The sequence below is a fragment of the Ambystoma mexicanum genome, chromosome 7q (assembly GCF_040938575.1).
Source record: "Ambystoma mexicanum isolate Mex_15411 chromosome 7q, UKY_AmexF1_1, whole genome shotgun sequence".
Taxonomy (NCBI): Eukaryota; Metazoa; Chordata; class Amphibia; order Caudata; family Ambystomatidae; genus Ambystoma; species Ambystoma mexicanum.
In genome coordinates, this window is record NC_090941.1 from 1,157,181,499 (window position 1) to 1,157,203,603 (window position 22,105).

Genomic DNA, 22,105 nt, shown 5'->3' on the forward strand with positions numbered 1-22,105 from the left:
ATGAGGACATGTTGTGCTGAAGTAAAAAAGAATTGCTTTAATACTGCGTAAATAGACAACCTGCATTACTACCTTAAATGTGGTTTTGCTTTGTAGATTCTAAATAACATTGTTGTCCTGAACTTACGCATGTCAATTGCAACTTGGTTGAACTAGAGCAGGTTTACCATGACCTTGCATGAGGTGTTATGTAAAAGTAAATGGTTTATCTATAAGAAACTGAAAGGGTTTGCCACTGTCTTTCTCTCTCTCTCTTTCGTGTATTAATTAGGATGTTGCAGCAAAAAAAGTACTCACAGAGGGGAAGTGTCCTGTTGAAACAAGATCTTACCTGACAATTGCATTGTTATTTCCCTCGGTTCTTCAGAAGGAAAAAAAAAGATTTTCAGAATGCAGTCAATACCGGTAGTTATTGACTGCACGCTACACATTCCAATTGGCTGAGAGGATGCCATTAACGATTTCCATGTGCTAAGGTTATTGCCTATTCTGTCTTTACCCACCAACTGTCTGCTGATCAGATGTTGAATGTATTCCCATGTATTCAGACTGATAAGTATATTGAACCCATCTGCCAGCTACACATGTGGAGGGCTAAGTTCTCAGGCTGGCAGAGCGAGAGGACCTTTCAAGTCTCCTTTAGAGAGGGCTTAGAAATACCAACCTGTACTGCTGTGTAGTGTTTATCTTCAGGTTAGAGTGACTCTCGCCATGGCAACGTGGCAGAGCACCCCGACTGCACTCTGGGAAGGAGAGTGGGGTAGTTCATTTGAATGTACATTTCAACCCCTTTGCACATTTACACAAGTAGGGGTCTGTTCTTGTGCATTTCAGTGTGCAAAGCCCAGATCTCGAATGGGCTGTGGTTTGAAATGCACTAAAAACAAACCCGTCCCCTGAGCCTGTTTTACAGGCACAGGGCGGTGGGGGGGCGCAACATGATGGGGTCCTTTCTGATCCTTTAATGCATAAGTGTGCCAGCAGAGGTATTAAACACCACTGTCACATGAATCGGTCCTACAACCATTCTGAATAAGACCGGGGATAGATGGGCAATTTGCCCGAGGGCGGAGGCAATGTGGGTGAACCAAGCTCCATGTTGGCTTTGCTTCTCTCTGCCATTTACCTCTCATCACACTGGTGTGTTGTGACCACAGTCTCCTCATTCCATATTTTCAGCTCTGATAATGAAAGCAATCATGGTTTCATGAAAACACACGGCTCTTTATTGGGTTTGCATGTTTTACACAAACTGATTGTTTTCTATAATCATCATTGCAATTTGTTTGTTCATTGAACTTAAACATTCAAAAGGAGTAATGTTCAGGCGATTGGGGCGAGGCCGACGTAGTTGTTAGTTCGGTCAAAGACCACGTAGTATTCCCTGATGAAGACGTCGCCCAGGATCCAGAGGTCCACGGGGGTTTGCTGGACGTTGAGGGTGCAGTAGTTCTGTGAGGGGACAGGGACACATGTGTTAGCCTCAGGCTTGTGGCGTGACTATTCACTGCATGCTTTGCTCGCTGAGGTATCACGCGCGGACACACGGAACCTTCTACCTTCAGCAAGGCTTGCACCAAACATTAGATGGAACTCACCCATGTTACATTGCTATATTGTACGCCGTGATACCCAAGGGTTTGGGCGTGTAATTAAATGCAATAAATAAATAAATAAATAAATAATAAATTGCTATTGCTATAAATCCATGATGTCCGGGCTCCTATCTCAAAGAGCACGGCCAGGTCTCAGGTGGCTGCAGGGTCACACAGAGGTCAGACTTCCAAAAGCTAGACACTGTCATCTTAAGAGCCGGTGCTCAGCATTGGCTCTTTAACCCCTGCTACCGCCGACCCCCTCACACGGTTTCCGCCGCTATATCCCGGAGCTAACAGGATATCATGAGTAGAGGTGGAAGGCTAAATCCCCATTGTCGTGGAATCCCATAGGACTCCACAGGAACGGGGACACTGAAGAACCGGCTCCGTTGCTAATGGTGTCGGTGCTTCAGTGAAAACTCTGCTGGTAGGGACCTGAACTTGGGAGTTCCATGGCCCCTACAGACAGACTCGTAGTTTATGGTCAGGAAAGGCTGTTGGTACATTGCTACCGGCACCCTCATTTCCAGACTGCCAAACGTGTAATGTGGCCCCTTAAATGTATGTCTTTACTTTATCTGCAGCCACTTTGTTTTTTTAACCTATTGTTACCTTATCGTCCCCTCGCTTTCACTTCTTCTAAATTTCAGTTTGTCATTTCAGGGGAAACCCATTTTACCCCCTTCTTTTAACACTCTAATCCTGCTCCTAGTCCAAACTCTAATCCTATGCTAATACCTTACCCAAGCCCTTATCATAACTCTAATCTTGATCCTAGCCCTAATAACTTATATTTACTTAACTACCATATTTCCCCCATTCCAACCCTGTACCACTCACTCTGCCTTACCCGCACACTTAAATATAACCCTAAACCAAACCCTTACCATAACCCCAATCCCATCTCTTACACTGATACCCAACCTAAAGCAATCTCTAATCCTTGATCTGTGCCTGACCCTGTGACGATGCAGACATGTTAAAGACAAAAAGTACATGTTTAAAACAGTGATTGTAGAACAGGCAAGAACATCCACTCAAGTCTGAGGAATAACAAGAAACACAACATGAATCAGTCCTTTACCTGGTTGATGTAGGCACTGGCAGGGACCGGGTACTGAACGCCGTTGATGTTGAAGACCATGTCGGGCAGAGAGCCAACAGAGTTGCAGTTAACCACGTACTGACGTGCAGAGGAAGAAACGAGATTGTGTTACACTCATGAGTGACCACTACAGAGATTTCTGGTGGAAGCAGTCCAGCTATTTTCAATTCTGGGCACTCACTGTAGTTCATATTTACAGCCTATGGCTTAGCTCTGTTCAGACTAGATATTGTATAGAAAGTATGGAGAAAGTGAAAAAGAATATTTAACTGAAAACCATTTTTTGCCCTACAAAAACATTCATGTTTGAAGTACAAGCCACCACACAGCAAGTGCAATTGTCAGTTCCTACTATTACAAAATAGGCAGGACAGTCTTATTTATGACAGTCTTAGTCATGAAGGTCTTAATCATGACAGTCTTAGTCATGAAGGTCTTAGCAATGACGGTCTTAGCAATGATGGTCTTAGCAATGATGGTCTTAGCAATGATGGCCTTAGTCATGGCGGTCTTAGTAATGCCGGTCTTAGCAATGACGGTCTTAGTAATGACGGTCTTAGCAATGATGGTCTTAGCAATGATGGCCTTAGTAATGATGGTCTTAGTCATGGCGGTCTTAGCAATGATGGTCTTAGCAATGATGGCCTTAGTCATGACGGTCTTAGCAATGATGGTCTTAGTCATGACGGTCTTAGCAATGATGGTCTTAGTCATGACGGTCTTAGCAATGATGGCCTTAGTCATGACGGTCTTAGTAATGCCGGTCTTAGCAATGACGGTCTTAGTCATGACGGTCTTAGTCATGGCGGTCTTAGTAATGCCGGTCTTAGCAATGACGGTCTTAGTAATGACGGTCTTAGCAATGATGGTCTTAGTAATGACGGTCTTAGCAATGATGGTCTTAGCAATGATGGTCTTAGTAATGATGGTCTTAGCAATGATGGTCTTAGCAATGATGGTCTTAGTAATGACAGTCTTAGTCATGGCGGTCTTAGCAATGCCGGTCTTAGCAATGACGGTCTTAGTAATGACGGTCTTAGCAATGATGGTCTTAGCAATGATGGTCTTAGCAATGATGGTCTTAGTAATGATGGTCTTAGCAATGATGGTCTTAGCAATGATGGTCTTAGTAATGACAGTCTTAGTCATGGCGGTCTTAGCAATGATGGTCTTAGCAATGATGGCCTTAGTCATGACGGTCTTAGCAATGATGGTCTTAGTCATGACGGTCTTAGCAATGATGGCCTTAGTAATGATGGCCTTAGTCATGACGGTCTTAGCAATGATGGTCTTAGTAATGATGGTCTTAGTAATGATGGTCTTAGCAATGATGGTCTTAGCAATGATGGTCTTAGTAATGATGGTCTTAGCAATGATGGTCTTAGCAATGATGGTCTTAGCAATGATGGTCTTAGTAATGATGGTCTTAGCAATGATGGTCTTAGTAATGATGGTCTTAGCAATGATGGTCTTAGTAATGACAGTCTTAGTCATGGCGGTCTTAGCAATGATGGTCTTAGCAATGATGGCCTTAGTCATGACGGTCTTAGCAATGATGGTCTTAGTCATGACGGTCTTAGCAATGATGGCCTTAGTAATGATGGCCTTAGTCATGACGGTCTTAGTCAGGATGGTCTTAGCAATGATGGTCTTAGTCATGACGGTCTTAGCAATGATGGTCTTAGTAATGATGGTCTTAGCAATGATGGTCTTAGTAATGATGGTCTTAGCAATGATGGTCTTAGCAATGATGGTCTTAGCAATGATGGTCTTAGTAATGATGGCCTTAGTAATGATGGTCTTAGTAATGATGGCCTTAGTAATGACGGTCTTAGTCATGACGGTCTTAGCAATGATGGTCTTAGTAATGATGGTCTTAGTCATGACGGTCTTAGCAATGATGGTCTTAGTAACGATGGTCTTAGTCATGATGGTCTTAGTCATGACGGTCTTAGCAATGATGGACTTAGTAATGACGGTCTTAGTAATGATGGTCTTAGCAATGATGGTCTTAGTAATGATGGCCTTAGTAATGACGGTCTTAGTCATGACGGTCTTAGCAATGACAGTCTTAGTCATGGCGGTCTTAGCAATGATGGCCTTAGTCATGACGGTCTTAGCAATGACAGTCTTAGTCATGACGGTCTTAGCAATGATGGTCTTAGTAATGACGGTCTTAGCAATGACAGTCTTAGTCATGACGGTCTTAGCAATGATGGCCTTAGTAATGATGGCCTTAGTCATGACGGTCTTAGTCATGACGGTCTTAGCAATGACAGTCTTAGTCATGGCGGTCTTAGCAATGATGGCCTTAGTCATGACGGTCTTAGCAATGACAGTCTTAGTCATGACGGTCTTAGCAATGATGGCCTTAGTAATGATGGCCTTAGTCATGACGGTCTTAGCAATGATGGCCTTAGTAATGACGGTCTTAGTAATGATGGTCTTAGCAATGATGGTCTTAGCAATGACAGTCTTAGTCATGGCGGTCTTAGCAATGATGGCCTTAGTCATGACGGTCTTAGCAATGATGGCCTTAGTCATGGCGGTCTTAGCAATGATGGCCTTAGTCATGGCGGTCTTAGCAATGATGGTCTTAGTAATGACAGTCTTAGTCATGGCGGTCTTAGCAATGATGGTCTTAGCAATGATGGCCTTAGTCATGATGGTCTTAGCAATGATGGTCTTAGTCATGACGGTCTTAGCAATGATGGCCTTAGTAATGACGGTCTTAGTAATGATGGTCTTAGCAATGATGGTCTTAGTAATGATGGTCTTAGCAATGATGGTCTTAGTAATGATGGTCTTAGCAATGATGGTCTTAGCAATGATGGTCTTAGTAATGATGGTCTTAGCAATGATGGTCTTAGTAATGATGGTCTTAGTCATGATGGTCTTAGTCATGACGGTCTTAGCAATGATGGCCTTAGTAATGACGGTCTTAGTAATGATGGTCTTAGCAATGATGGTCTTAGTAATGATGGCCTTAGTAATGACGGTCTTAGTCATGACGGTCTTAGCAATGACAGTCTTAGTCATGGCGGTCTTAGCAATGATGGCCTTAGTCATGACGGTCTTAGCAATGACAGTCTTAGTCATGACGGTCTTAGCAATGATGGTCTTAGTAATGACGGTCTTAGCAATGATGGCCTTAGTAATGACGGTCTTAGTAATGACGGTCTTAGCAATGATGGCCTTAGTAATGACGGTCTTAGCAATGATGGTCTTAGTAATGACGGTCTTAGCAATGATGGCCTTAGCAATGATGGCCTTAGTAATGACGGTCTTAGCAATGATGGCCTTAGTCATGATGGTCTTAGCAATGATGGTCTTAGTAATGACGGTCTTAGTAATGATGGTCTTAGCAATGATGGTCTTAGCAATGACAGTCTTAGTCATGGCGGTCTTAGCAATGATGGCCTTAGTCATGACGGTCTTAGCAATGATGGCCTTAGTCATGCCGTTCTTAGCAATGACGGTCTTAATCACGACAGTCTTAGTCATGATGGTTGTAGTAAGCCTATTGTAACAGCATGTGTGCTATAACACTTCAGTACAAAGTGTAACTGTTCGCAACTTGACACTGTGGCTTATTCTACTTGTGAATATATGGGAGTCCTTTAAGCAAGTCATTGGCTTCTACTTGAGCAAATAGCAGAGATCAAGGTGCTCGGGTCCCTTCACAGAGCATGTTAGTGTGTCCGACTGCCATATCTCGCCAAACCATACAAATGCGAGTCAATGACCTAAGGGTTTTCTGATTCATTCAAACTGCAAGAAACAACCACATGGCAGCAAAAGTGTCTTTGGATTTGAGTGACCAATTACAGCAGAATTTAGAAGTAGGGGAGATCCATTCTAAAATGAAAATCCATCTCAGAAGATAACATTTTCCTTGCAAGCTTTCTGAGCTAGAGCTTTGGTGCCTTCTCAGCTTTGGCTCTGTCTCCCAAGGATCTCTTGAAGATATCACTCTTTGGATTCTACTTTGCTGGTCCAGCTAGAATGTAATGCTGTTTCTTATGTTGGTAACAGCTATTTGTGATCTTATTCTCGGTCTCAGCTTCCACCCGGACCTCTCTGCCACGTAGCTCCCGATATATGGCACTACGTGGTCTAGTGCTGAACTCCTCCAAGTTTGAAATAATCTACTTTCCGGCCTCCAAGTCCTTCCTCTCATTCTGTATCCCATCTCGTTTCCACCTGAACTAGTGTTCCCCTCCCGCACCCAAGCACCATACGTTGGGGTCCATTTTGACAGTGACCTTAACTTTTACCACTTTATTACTGCTTCTTCAACTCTGGCGACGGTTCATCTGATGAGCATCAGTAAAATCCACTCCCTCCTTACTTACAGAACTACTACAACCCTTGTCCTAAGCCTGCCTAATGGCCCAGACTCCTCTCTCACTCTAGATCTTATGTACTCGTGTTAAGGCACTCAACTTTACGACCCATGGACAATATATATGGTTCCCCACACTTTTCCTCTTTCGATCATCCTCTGATTGTTTTCAAATAGCTACATTGGCTTGCCTCCCCCTCCCACTTGCCTCACCAATAAATACAGGCCTGAATCAAAAGTCTCAGTGCATGGTATGTGAACATAGAGTGCATAGGTCAGGCCGATATATAATACAAGTACAAATCTCACCTCGCCGTTCGAGTCCTGATAAGCTCCGACAGCATTCTGGATGTTTGCTACCCCAGAGGATGAGCCGGCGATGAGAGACGTGCCAGTGTCTACGATGGCCTGGCAGCCGCCATTGCAGGCGATGACGTTTCCGTTCATGGTGACGCTGAGGTAGGAGACAAAATGAGAACACTTACAGAAAGTTCCTACACATAACGCTTAGGTGAGCGTAAACTATTAGTCTGCCAATCCTGTCCTGGGAATGGCCTCCGTGTTTTTACTTGCTCCAATATCATATGTCCGTTTCATGGTAGCATCCCCCGCATAAGCAGGACACATGTGCCCACCGCCATCTTCTCTGATGGCCTCGCGAGACTGTATCATAGTCACATGCAGAGAATGTGCTATCAATGTGAGACACATGTCTGTCTTCCCTTGAGGATACTGGTGTGTGTGTGTTTGCTCTACAGGTCCTGTGAAGCCAACCTGCATTGCATCTGGCTCCTCTTCCATGTCACAGGATGTGCAACCATGAGGACCATCCACAACCCCCAGCTGCGGACACTCAGACACGAGAAGCAAGGGCCTCCCATTGGCTCCCCCGAGCAGGTGACACTGAGTTCTGGCCTCACATTGGCCTGTCTCTCACAGACATCTGCTGAGGCTGAGGGCTGGGCAAGAGATCCTGGCCTTGCAGAGCTAGGCCTGTCCCTCTTCAATGCACGGGTAGAGGCTCCTCAGGTCTTCTTTGTAATGTTTGAGTTACATCCTATTGGTAATAGTAATGATACTGTTTTCCAGGAGTCATGTGACCTTGCTGCCTTCACTGTGTACCTTTTGACTACTGTGTATTATGTAATCTTTCATTAACAGATCTATTTTTGGATTGGAACCTCAGGGGATCATATTGCCTTCTCTTTTCCCCTCACCCCAGTTGAATCCTGCGCTGAGGCGGTTCTTGGTCGTTGCATGCATGTGGGTGGGGCAGTTGAATCCTGCGCTGAGGCGGTTCTTGGTCATTGCATGCATGTGGGTGGGGCAGTTGAATCCTGCCCTCAGGCGGTTCTTGGTCATTGCATGCATGTGAGTGGGGCAGTTGGATCCTGCGCTGAGGCGGTTCTTGGTCATTGCATGCATGTGGGTGGGGCAGTTGGATCCTGCCCTCAGGCGGTTCTTGGTCATTGCATGCATGTGGGTGGGGCAGTTGAATCCTGCGCTGAGGCGGTTCTTGGTCATTGCATGCATGTGGGTGGGGCAGTTGGATCCTGCCCTCAGGCGGTTCTTGGTCATTGCATGCATGTGGGTGGGGCAGTTGAATCCTGCGCTGAGGCGGTTCTTGGTCATTGCATGCATGTGTCTCGGGCAGTGTAGGTCTTTCGGCAGGTTGTGCTTATTAAATACGTCTGAATTTCTCTTTAGTTTTAAATGGTTAAGGCCTTCCCGCCTGGAGACAGATGGACCAGACTGGGCAATTCTCGGGGTTGCACGTGGGGTGGGGGTGTTTGCCTTGCAGGGAGCAGCTGGAGCCCCTCATTGTGATCACCGGATGTGGTCCTGGATGCTGCTTGGGCTTCACCATCCAGTTCATAGTCACCTCAAGCTTTGTGTGAGTGATGACGTGGGATGTGGTCCTGGATGCTGCTTGGGCTTCACCATCCAGTTCATAGTCACCTCAAGCTTTGTGTGAGTGATGACGTGGGATGTGGTCCTGGATGCTGCTTGGGCTTCACCATCCAGCTCATAGTCACCTCAAGCTTTGTGTGAGTGATGACGTGGGATGTGGTCCTGGATGCTGCTTGGGCTCCACCATCCAGCTCATAGTCACCTCAATCTTTGTGTGAGTGATGACGTGGGATGTGGTCCTGGATGCTGCTTGGGCTTCACCATCCAGCTCATAGTCACCTCAAGCTTTGTGTGAGTGATGACGTGGGATGTGGTCCTGGATGCTGCTTGGGCTTCACCATCCAGTTCATAGTCACCTCAAGCTTTGTGTGAGTGATGACGTGGGAGCTTCTTTTAGGATAGGTGACTCCCACACTCTCTTTGCCTATGCACATGCCTCCCTTTTGTTAATCTGCTTTTGGATCTGTTCTGTGTTTTCCCTAGTCCATATTGGCTTCTTGCTACGTGGTCAGAGTTGTGAGGAAATTATTGGTAAAGATGTATACGGTGCAAAGACCTGCATTATTCACTGACCCCTTTGATGGGCCTCGCAAAGGGATACCGGGCACCGTTAAGGACATCAGTGCCGGTAATCCCATTGCGCCCTATACCGAGGTCCCTTATCGGGTCCCTTCCTTAACGCCTGGTTTTACCAGGCGTTATGGACGGGGCCCGTTAAGGGACTTGAGAGCTAATAACGGTACCACAGTTATGCTCAAATGGGAATGGGGAATGGCTTTTTCGATGAGGACTTACCGGTCCCGCAAAGGTCGGAATAGACCGGTAAGTCCCCATTGAACAAGGGCGGACTCGGTACCAGTATTGGAGGTAGTCATGGCGTTAATAGCGCCATGACTACCTCCAACCTCGTAATGAGGCCCGATGACTCCTTTGCCTATACCCGGGAACTCTCCATACTGTCCTTCACCTACCCTCTGCTGGTCTATTGCTTTACAACTGGGATATCACCTGTGTGCTCTAGAGAAGGCCACAGGACAGGAAGTCCAAGGTATGGGAGTTGTGTCAAGGGTTGTTTTTTAGGAGCTTGTTGAAGGGTCAGCCAACTTCCTTACTCTTGGACTTGACCAGATGTGTAAGCATTGCGATAAAGAATAGCGTGGCTAGATGTGCGGACGATAGCCTGAGAATGCCTTGGCATTCCGGGATATCTACATTTCCAATTTCTCAGGGAACACCCTGGAGACGGCGCTGTACTGGCCCAAGGTAACCAGGGGAATCAAGGCTGGACATCTACATCTGTCATTGTTTTATGTCGCTTTAGTTGTTAGCCTCATAGGTACATATACATACATAGACCCAGCATACGTATAGGAACACACATTGACAGGGTAGTGCCTACGTATGCGCATAGCGTTAACTGCATGTGTATGCCCCCATATAAGGGTACATTGCAACGGTATCCATAATAGTTTGCCATAGGCACTGCTAGAATGGTACACATGTACATTAAAGGGGAATACAGATATAATTAAGTCAATTTAAGAAATTAGGTGTAGCCTTTAAATACTGAAGAGTTGGGGCGTTGATGTTGGGAAGCAAGTGTGTGACACCATGTGAGGAGGGCACGCAGATGGTGCTCCTCCGGGAACAAGGGCCACACTGGAAAACTCAGACAATTCTGCATATTTTTGACTTTGTTGTGTTTATTATCTTTAGGTTTTCAGCAAATTTTGATTCTGCTAAATGTCCTTAAGCTTAAAAAATGTAATATGAAGGATTTCAGATCTAAGGATTTTCTACAAATACCTTGAATGGATCTACACATTCTGCCATCCTGTACGTCACGCCAGAGGTTGGAACCCATGGTGGGGTATGTAGACGGGTCGGGTTCTGGATCCACTGAATAATGAAATCCAGTTGGGTTTTAAGGATGGCCCATGAATGGGCAGTCTACACCACTGGAGGCCATCACCTAGTCTCCCATGCACGTTACGTGTGGATCTCCTGGAGGTCTGACTGGATTCCATCACACAGTGGATTGAAGAATGAGGATAGAGCTCTGACTAACCAGAGCTGTGCACCTCTTAGGGCAGATTACAAACCCCGCACTGGCCTCATCAGACACCACAATGCACCCCCTCCGCGCCCAGGTCAAAGCAGATGAGGGGGCCCGTCTAACCTTAGGCCCGTGGATCACAATCTTATTCCAGGGCCCAGCCTAGAAAGAGGTCTGGCTATGCTCCTGGAGAATGGCAATACCCGGTTGGGCCAAATGTCTGTGGCTAGATTCTGGCTACCTCAGGAGTGTTTCTGTATAATTTACTTTCCTGGTGGTTACACAAGTCTAGTGTTACCAGCTCTTGAAGTCCTTGGCCAAGCACTTGGAAAGCACCCTAGTGCACTGCAATGGATTCCTGGTGTACACAACAATATGAATGCACTCCTATTATAAGGAATAGTATGGAAACGTGTTGATAAAGAACACACTCTCTGCTGATACTTAAAATCTTGCGGTCAACCTTATGCGATGGTGTATTGTGCAAGGTCTTGGCTATGAATGCAGTAGATTTAGAAGTGCAGCTGAATGTCTTCCTGTGTGAAGGTCATGTGATTCGCCATCTTGCATTGGGGTTAGTCCCATCTGGGTCTATGGATTTGGTGCTGAGTGTACCTCTGTACACCACAGATAACACTTGGTTTAGGGTTGCTGAGGTAATGGCGTGCCTTACAGCTTTACAGATAAATTGGCTGAACTTATTCAACCTTTGCTCTTTACACATGCACTCTACCAAGAACGTGTTTGCTTCTTCCAGATGCACAATCCCAGCTCTAACATTTCCTGTCTGAGATCAGGGGTTTGTCCCACAAGACTTCCTATTGTGCAGAGCTTGGCGTCTATGGGGTGTCTATCAACAAATGCATATGCTAGGATTTTTTAAATTTAATATTAAAGTAATGGCGTCTATTCCTGATTTTCCTCCTTTATTGTTTGTGATACTGGCATCTGATTTGGGAAGGCAGGTGCACTACACAAACTTCTAAACATATGTCCCGGTAATCCAATAAAATGGATGACATGGTGGGTATCATATTTTTAAAGATGCAGAAATGTAAATAAGACATGCACTGTCCATTTGTGAAGGGAGCTTTGGGCCTGCATATAATGAGGTCACATATCTTGCATAGTGATCCATTTCCAGCTCTATGCCCCCAGAAAGAGGTACCTGTCCACGGTGATCTGCCAGTAGCCCTGGGAGGAGAGAGGGATCCAGTTCATAGCGCCGGAGTAGTAAGAAGTTTCATATCCTCCAAAGATCACCACGCTCCCGCTGGCTCCGTTCCTGCAGAGACGAAGAAGAGGGAGGGACTTGACTTCTGAACCATGAACATAGAGAAGTTCTTAGAGGTATTTGACAGGGGAACGCTGCACTGTGGGATTCATCAGAGAGTCAACAACGGGCAACATCGAGCATTAACAACAGTTACATAGACTACAGAGAGGCAAATAAGGCTGGAGGTAATGCCGACACATTGGCAAAAGGGCATTACCAGATCTGTACACATGCATTGCCCATGCATATGAAGTAATACACTTGTGTGCGTCCGCTTTCACTCTTACAGAAGTGTGCGGGTGCAGCCAAACACAATGTGCACGAAATTACGTTGATATTGGTGATATTTAAAATTGATCTCCCAGGCTGTATGAACACCATCTTGTATATGTATAGATGGCACACCACGCCCTGACTTACGCGCTCAGGTAGACGGAGAAGAGATCCTGCGAGAGCAGACCCTGGCTCCACATGTTGTCAAAGACAGGGGTGGCTCCGTCGGAAGCAATGCTCGGATATGCCACGCCCAGGATGCCATCAAATGGCATTTGGGAAAAGAAGTCGGCTTCAGTGTAGGCCAGACCGAAGACTTGGTTTGTAACTGTGAGGCCTCCAACCTGTGAATGGAAGTACGATAATGGTATTAACCAGTAATCAACACTGGAGTTAGCAGAAGACGACTCAATGTCAAGGCCTGTAGCGCCTACCTGGACGGTGTCGTATCCCAGGACTCCAGTCATGCTTCCTGTGCCATACCCAATTGACAGGCTTTGGCTGGTGGCCTGGAACGTGGAGGAGCTGGAAGGGTTAAACTCGTTGTGATTTGCTGCGGATAGAAAATGTTGCTTTTTAGTGCATGTCACTCATTAACATTAGTTACAATGGTCCTTGCTATTTTTGGGCCATCCCAGTGAGCCGGTGGCCCCTATGATCCTGTTTAATTTTGCTTATTGGATCTTATTTGAGGTCACAGGAGAAGCTCCTAGATCACTTCAAAATACACTTTAATAAACAATGCAATGCAGCATACTGTACCCCCAAATGGATTCCCAGGCATCTTAACCTGATTCAACATTGCAAAGATCCTAGCGACAACACGATGGACATTACCTGACACCCGCCAATCAAATTGTCATTCATGGAGCAATGACATGAGGCATCAATAGCCCCTCCCTCCCACAAACACCCCACCACTTTGCCATGTTGCAAGTAAATGGAATATTACACAACTCAATGTTACTCAGTGTAGCGACCTCATAATATTACACAACTCAATGTTACTCGGATTAGCCACCTCAGAATATTACACAACTCAATGTTACTCAGTTTTGCGAACTCAGAATATTACACAACTCAATGTTACTCAGTGTAGCGACCTCAGAATATTACACAACTCAATGTTACTCAGTTTAGTGACCTCAGAATATTATACAACTCAATGTTGCTCAGTTTAGCCACCTCAGAATATTACACAACTCAATGATACTCAGTTTCGCGACATTGTGATATTACATGACTCAATGTTACTCAGTTTAGCTAACTCAGAGTATTACACAACTCAATGTTACTCAGTTTAGTGACCTCAGAATATTATACAACTCAATGTTACTCAGTTTAGTGACCTCAGAATATTACACAACTCAATGCTACTCAGTTTCGCGACATTGTGATATTACATGACTCAATGTTACTCAGTTTAGCGAACTCAGAATATTATACAACTCAATGTTACTCAGTTTAGTGACCTCAGAATATTACACTACTCAATGTTACTCAGTTAGCAATCTCAAAATATTACCAGAAATGACATCTGGAATAATCACACTTTTCCAAGTCTGCTTATGAAGAAACAAAAAGCCTTCAGAGGAGACATGTTTAAATTACAAGAACCAAATAAAAGAAAATAGTCAAAATAACCTCTTAACTATAATGAACAAAAATCTACTAAAGAAAGCCAGTGCCTTTTTTTCTCCAAATTAAACGATTTTGTTTTTTTTGTTGCAAAAACAGAGGCAACAAACATTGGAAAATAACAGACCAAGGAAGATACCATCATGTTGGACCAATTCATAGAAAATAATGGAACAACTATTTGCAACATCACTTGCAAGGTGTGCTTCTGGGAACCATCTCAAAGGAAACACCCCTAGGGTCCAGACACACCAGTTCCTGTTTGGGCACATTCCATAGCTCTGGCAAAGCCACCACCGTTGGGTTGCAATTATGGCCACATGAGCTATTGTAATCGATGCCGCATCCCCAGGGAATCCTTCTAATAGCTACCCAAAAAATCGAAAATGCTGGTCCTCTGACTTTCTACCACTCAAATCAAAAAGCACAAACTAGGCTTCGTTCCATTGGCAGACTAAGGAAAGATGTCTTCTCGTGATAGGAGGGAAGGAAGCAGTGATCCGCCGTGCATTGCATTAGGAAATTTAATGCACATTAGAGCCTCCAGTGACAGGAGGGAAGGAAGCGGTGATCCGCCATGCATTGCCTAGAGCCTCTAGTGACAGGAGGGAAGCAAGCGGTGATCCTTCATGCCTTGCATTAGGAAATTTAATGCACATTAGAGCCTCCAGTGACAGGAGGGAAGGAAGCGGTGATCCGCCGTGCATTGCATTAGGAAATTCAATGCACATTAGAGCCTCCAGTGACAGGAGGGAAGGAAATGGTGATCCGCAATGCATTGCATTAGGAAATTTAATGCACATTAGAGCCTCCAGTGACAGGAGGGAAGGAAGTGGTGATCCGCCGTGCATTGCATTAGGAAATTTAATGCACATTAGAGCCTCCAGTGACAGGAGGGAAGGAAGTGGTGATCCGCCGTGCATTGCATTAGGAAATTGAATGCACATTAGAGCCTCCAGTGACAGGAGGGAAGGAAGCAGTGATCCGCCGTGCATTGCATTAGGAAATTGAATGCACATTAGAGTAATCTTACAAGAAAGACAACTGATCCAAAAGTGGAGAATGGACAGGAAAGAAGTGGTCCCAGCAAGGTTGTTGCACGTTTTATTGATTATTGATATTATAGTTATTGATCCATTGGAGATACTTACAGCAGGCACTACTGGTGCAGGAGGTAGATGGGACCCAGAGGTTGGCTGAACCGCTGTCAAAGATGACATTGAAGTTCTGGGGCGGTGTCCCGATGGAGATAGTTCCATAATAGGTTGTCTGTCAGAATGCAAAAAAACAGTATGCAATGAGTTCTCATTCCAGCAAAAAGAACTGTGTTATGATATGATATGATATTTTATTTGTATCGTGCTCGTACATAAGTGATTTAGAGCGCGACAAGGCAAGGGAGGGGAACAGGCGAGAACAACAACAATGATCTTACTAGGCCCAGTGACATTGAGAATGTGCAAGTGCATGGGAGAGAGAAAGGGGAACAAGTGCATGGAAGGGGGAGAGTGCAAAGTGCAGAGCAGAGGAGAAGAGATACATAATAAATACAAATAGATAGAAAATTGAGTCAATAAACTGTGCTAGTGCAGCCAGCAAGTAGCAAGAGCTGTGTTTACGGCACCAGACTGGGTAAGACTGATAAGGGCAGAAAGAGAAATAAAAGTGTGTGGGGACGTGGGGGACTGTATGGTTACAGATACAGTCACCAGTGCAAGGGGTGGCCAGGAGGCAGTACAGCAGGGCTGCAGGGTTATCAGGTATCTGTGCACAGGGGACAGAGGGTGGCCAGGTGCGCAGTACCAAGAGAGAGCAGATCTGCAGGGCAGAGGCGGTGCAAAGGCAGAAGCAAAGGCAGAAGCAAACAGGAAGGTCTTCAGGTGCTTCCGGAACTGGAGATGGTTCTCCTCAAGTTTCAGAGTGGCAGGGAGGCTGTTCCAGAGGGAGGCCCCAGCCGAGGACTGAGATCTACCCTCAGCTCGTTTCTTTGAAAAACGACTGACCAGGAGGGAGTTAGAGGTAGAGGAGCGAAGAGCTCGAGAGGGGATTTATTTGTGGAGGGATAGCTGAAGGTATTTTGGACCCAGGCCCCAGAAAGCCTTGTGGACAATGCAGAGGGTTTTGATTGTAATCCTTGCGTCCACTGGGAGCCAATGGAGAGATTTCAGAGCTGGAGAGATACGATCCCAGGGCTTGAGGACAAGGACAAGTCTCACAGTCCTGTTCTGGATTAGTTGTAAAGGGCGCAGAGTAGAGGCAGGTAGTTTTAGAAAGAGGCTGTTACAATAGTCCAACCTAGAAAGAACCAGAGCTTGGGAGACAGTGAGCTACTAGGGGAAGGAGAGGAAAGGCAGAGTACCTCTGAGGAGGTGCAGTAGGAAGTTTGACTTTTTAGTGACCTCAGAGATGTGGGCGAGAAGGAAAATGTGGAGTCAAAGATGACCCTGATGTTCTTAGCCTTGCAGGTGGAGGTAGGAGGATGGCCAAGGGAGACTGGCCAGAGAGTGAGCGGAAAGGATGGTGAAGGTGTGCCGATGAGGAGGATCTCCATCTTGCTGACATTCAGACAAAGATCATTGGCGGCACACCAATCTTAAATGGCAGTTAGGCAATCAGAGATCAGAGAGGGAGAGGAGGTGGCTGAGGGCAGCCCGAAAATGAGTTGTGTCATCAGCATAGCACTGGAAATCTGAGCAGAAAATGGCAATGCAGTGGGTGAGAGTTGCCATGTACTGGTTGAAAAGACAGGGCGAGAGGTTAGACCCCGGGGGAACACTACAGGTAGAGAGGAAGATAGAAGAAAGGAAGGACCCCAGTTGGACCTGGGAGGGCCAATCGGAGAAGAAAGAGGTCAGCCAGGCTAGAGCCTGATCAGTTATACCCAGAGACGGTTGAGGATGGTATGGTTGACCGTGTCGAAGGCAGAAGAGAGATCAAGAAGGATGAGGACAGAGGGAATGTTAGAGTCATGGTCAGAGAGCAGATCTTCACGGATGTTCAGGAGAGCAGTCTCTGTGCTTCTGGCTGCTCTGAAGCCAGACTGGTGGTCATGTTCTACTCTCTGCACCAAGTGAAAGAGCTCATGCGTAGTGGGTAGAGGCAGTGACATGGAATGATCTTGGCTAAAAGTTGACGATATCAATTTCCAGATAACCAACACAATATCAACACATTATTGGAACAGAAAGCTACGATATTGTTTTATGGGTGCATCAGAAGGAGTTAAATCAGTCCCCTGATTGAAACTGTTCCTAATTAAGAAAGAACTACATGTATCTTCTTGAGTTAAGGCATGTGTATGCATCAATCATATTGAAAGCAGCCCCATAGAGTGCACTAAGTGCATTTTGCCCTAGCGGTGGTAATGGTGATAATGACTCACCAGCAGGCTGTCCCGGCAGGTACTGGCACTTCCCAGCCTGTGTTAAGCTGGGTTGCGGCTATAATGGCAAGGATGGTAGATATCTAAGTTATGCTTGTCTCAATGTGACCTGTCAATCAGTTTGTGGGGCATGGCTTTGCCTTGGATTGATCTAAGCAAGGACGGTTAATACTCTGCTCTAAGGTGATAGTAGTAATTACTTCTGGCACCATCACAAGCTATTGTTCAGAAATCATGATATGCGGCAGAGGTTAAATCACAAGTACCATAGTGCCGCTTTGTGAGGAACGAGGAACTACCTGGGGAAATGTCCGGCAATTTCTCTCCCATGCTCACATAATGCCCCAATCTGTCGACATATTAGAAAATTGCCCTCAATACTATCCCTGCTCTTTGGAACATGAGTTTTCAGACTGGTATCTTCACGGAAATGTTGCGACATACATGGCGCACGGGCACAATTGTGCTATCATAAACTTATACTCGTGGCCCAATTAACAGCTGTGCCCGTTCAATGAGCAAAGCGCTCAAGTGGGATTGTTTAGTAAAATGATATGGTGGAGGTTGTCTATTATAAACAAAGAATCTGCGTGGCTCAAGGGCAGGAGGCCACAGTGACTACCAAGCTTTAGTAGTAATGTACAACTATGCTGCCTATGCGCCGGTGTGAATCCAAGATGGACAACATGATCGTTGTGTGCTCTGCTCAGCACAAGCATAAACAACACGATAAAAAAAGAAACTAAATGATCACAGGAAGCTCTTGTTGAGGGTCACAAAGGGTTTGGGGGGGATGTGGCATGCGTCGAGAGAATGACTCACGTCCATGTAGTTGGTCATCGGCTCGGTGGCCACCTGTGCCGCCAGTCCTGGGAAGTATTTGGAGGCCAGATTCACTTGGTGAGTCTTCAGAAAATCCTTCAGCTTCCCATCTTCCCTGAGGCGATCCCGGAGGGATTTCCCTTTGTGCAGAGGAACCCTAAAAGGAAGGGGCATTGGGTACAAGTTGGGTGAAGTAGAAGGAGAATAAAGCATTCATAACCTTAATGTATAGCCTTTCTTCTAAGAAGCGCTTAGTGATGTCAGGCAGCAGTCATAATATTCACAAGTTACAGTAAAACAGATCATAATAGTGCATGGAAGGTAGCTACACATCAGGTGGGAGTCATGGGCAACTATGTGCGGCGAACTTGACGTAGACGCGCAGCTGCGTAGGAGTATGCCAACATAGACAGTAACTGTGATGAGTAATCTTCTTTATAACTGTGCTGAATGAGTGCCTGGTTTATCCCTCAAACAGGTTATAAGGTGGAGCACAAGGGGCAGAGTGGAACCTGATGATGCATAATGATCGAAGACTGAGAAAAGGGATCCAGCACCGTGTGCCGCACTATGCCGGCACGACCGGATGAGTCTGCTCGCTGAGAGATCACTTATACATCAGTGTCTTACCTTCCTTCTGTGTTGTTTTTCTTGCTGGGCTGTTGTGCTAATACAGTTTCACCTAAATATATTGTGGTCTTAATGTCATTATATCCATGGTCTATTTCATGATATAATTCTATTACGTGTCTATAGTGGACCGCAGTACAGCTGGTTTAGGACAACATGAACAGGCGAGAGAGTTGAAAGGCAGACAGTTACCATGGTTACACTGTGATGAGTTGCCGATAGTCACCCCAGGAGTGGTGAGTAGTAGCCCGAGAATCTAGGTAACGTCAAGGTGTGATGAAATAGCCCGGCTATTAGCCCTTTCCAGAACAGGATGCCGGAGGGTCCAGATTCCTACTGGGATAGAATTCCAGAGGACTGGAGCATAGCAGGAGAGTCACTGTGCCCTAAGCATCTCCTTATGTAACATGTTATCTTGAAACCCAAAACCCTTTGCCTATGTGGGGCCCCATTAGAGAACATGGCATGGGTACACGAGCTAACCACGCTTCTGCATAGAGACTGGGCAGTGCCCTCACTGGTCCCAAATAGAATATAACACCAGGAAATCTCTCCTAAATCATGAGCATAATCCTACAAAGCCTTTCACAGCAGTGCACTGCGAGCTTCATGCAGCTCGGCTGGAGCAAAATGCCCTGAACATCAGCAGCTGCTGTAATCCCCAGAACTCCAAGTGACAAGGATGTGCACGCCAGAAGAGAGTTGTTGGGGCATAAGAGTAGCTTATTAATATAGGGCACACATAATATACCTGTTGCAATTATGTTTACTGTCATTATGTATGGTTTAATTTATGTACTATTCCATATTTTGCAGTAAAAAACACGGTGCCTGAGAAACTCAATAACAAAACTGCTTCTTAATAATTACAGCACAGATCGTGGGAAGTAGAAAGAGCCAATGGAGTGGTCTATTCCAAGGAGGTGCCCGTTCACTCCACTCCACTATAGTCATCTTAACATTCTAGCTTCACGGACACGCACGACGCCACTCTGGCTACTAATGCCTCTATGCTCTCCACACAAAGCTCCTAGAAACCAACCTGCAGGCAGAGCTCAGGGGGTGTAGAGCATGCATGCATCCAACACAACAGCCAAGCTATCTTGCATTTCCCAGATCTGCGAGCATGTACATGGGAGAAGCACACGATCCATCCCCCAGTGGCATAGCATGGCATGTCCCGGTAGCCTGCAGCTCGATATATGACCTCCAGGACTTCATGTCATTCATGGGGGCCATGAACCCTCTGCGTGCCTCTCACAGACCCCCCTGGGAACGCCGCGGGTCCGGTGAATACTCACTTGACCAGGCACTCGGAGAGGGCCACCAGCCCTAGAAGGAACAGCCACTTCATGGTTCTCTCTTCTGCTTCAGTGCCAAGGAAGGGACTGGGCTCTGGACTGCAGATATGGAGGCCCTTGTGGAGGGGGCCCTTATATACACTGCTGCTCTGTCCACCAGACAACCTTCACAGGCCGATAAGCAGCGGGAACATATCATTGGGGACTGATATAGCATTGCACGCGCTGATAGGAGTGTTTTCCTAGACTTGTAATCTTAGTATAATTCTATGACCTTTCCTAATGCACGCGCACTCCACTGCTGGCGTTCAGAAGATGGACTTACATTGAGTTCCATGAATACTCACAGTTGTGTAGCCAGCACAGACTTCGTGCATATTTTCCTATCATATAGTCAAACCCAAGACTGTGTTGGTGACCTTCCAAGTGCTTGGTCTCAGACACACATTGCCTACCCCCTGGGCCCTGAATCACTACCTGCACATGGTGTGTCCACATGAGTCGACTCACCCTGGCCCTTTTCACACTACAGAGTTGGGCATGACTTAGATGCACGCAACACGAACCCTACAATGTGACTCAATTCTTTTGGCTAGCACTCTCAAATAAAAAGGTCAGTAAGCAGATGTTCTGCAATGCTAGTTGGTCACAGATGTTTGCATTTGGACAGACTCTTAGCTCATTGCTTTCTGCAAATGGAATGTGAGAGAATGTTTGGGTTCGTGGGACTAGACGCGGCGGAGCAGATGCTGGTGTTTCATCATTGAGTGAATCTGGCCTGCGTGCACTTGTGCTTTGCTTGTGGTGTCCGGGTTTTGCTGGACATTAGTGTTCAGAAGGACAAGACCTCTTACCCATGTGTGGGATGTGGGGTACACATATGGTGGTGTGCCAAGGGTCAGTCAAATTCATGGATCAAATGTGTGCTTGCTTTGGGTGATGCATTTCGTATCACGTTAGGAAGGCAGATGGAGGGAGCTAATGCAGAGTTCTGTCTGATACAGTAAGAGGCTGAGCGTTAGATGCCGGGCACATGTTAGATTTATTTACCCTGCATAATTTGGCATGGGTGGTGAAGATGCAGTTCACATATTAGACAAATGCCACACCTATATGGAACTGGGGTGTTAGCATGTGCCACACTTAGAACCGAGAACATTAGCTGCGCCGTATCTAGATAGGGTTGTGAATGTTGGCATCTGCCACACCTAGATGGAACTGGGATGTTAGCATGCGCCACACTTAGAATTGAGAACATTAGCTGCGCCGTATCTAGATAGGATTGTGAATGTTAGCATCTGCCACACCTAGATGGAACTGGGATGTTAGCATGCGCCACACTTAGAATTGAGAACATTAACCTGCTCCGTATCTAGATAGGATTGTGAATGTTAGCTTCTGCCACACCTAGATGAAACTGGGATGTTAGCATGTGCCACACTTAGAACCGAGAACATTAGCTGCTCCGTATCTAGATAGGATTGTGAATGTTAGCAAAATGCCACACCTAGATGAAACTGTATCTAGATAGGATTGTGAATGTTAGCATCTGCCACACCTAGATGGAACTGGGATGTTAGCATGTGCCACACTTAGAATTGAGAACATTAACCTGCTCCGTATCTAGATGGGATTGTGAATGTTAGCTTCTGCCACACCTAGATGGAACTGGGATGTTAGTATGTGCCACACTTAGAACCAAGAACATTAGCTGTTCCGTATCTAGATAGGATTGTGAATGTTAGCATCTGCCACACCTAGATGGAAC

The 22,105-nt window shown here is 45.8% G+C and overlaps 1 protein-coding gene across 1 annotated transcript; it reads right to left on the reverse strand.

Moving 5' to 3' along the window:
• Positions 1-1,229: 1,229 nt before the first annotated feature.
• On the reverse strand, positions 1,230-20,390 carry LOC138528289 (pepsin A-like). Its single transcript, XM_069639752.1, has 9 exons — positions 20,338-20,390; positions 18,407-18,563; positions 15,354-15,471; positions 12,999-13,117; positions 12,712-12,908; positions 12,184-12,300; positions 7,358-7,502; positions 2,683-2,781; positions 1,230-1,452 (listed from the first exon to the last, which is right to left on the reverse strand). Exons 1-9 carry the CDS (start codon positions 20,388-20,390, stop codon positions 1,324-1,326), a joined length of 1,134 nt encoding a protein of 377 aa, XP_069495853.1. The 3' UTR covers positions 1,230-1,323.
• Between the last annotated feature and the right edge of the window lie 1,715 nt (positions 20,391-22,105).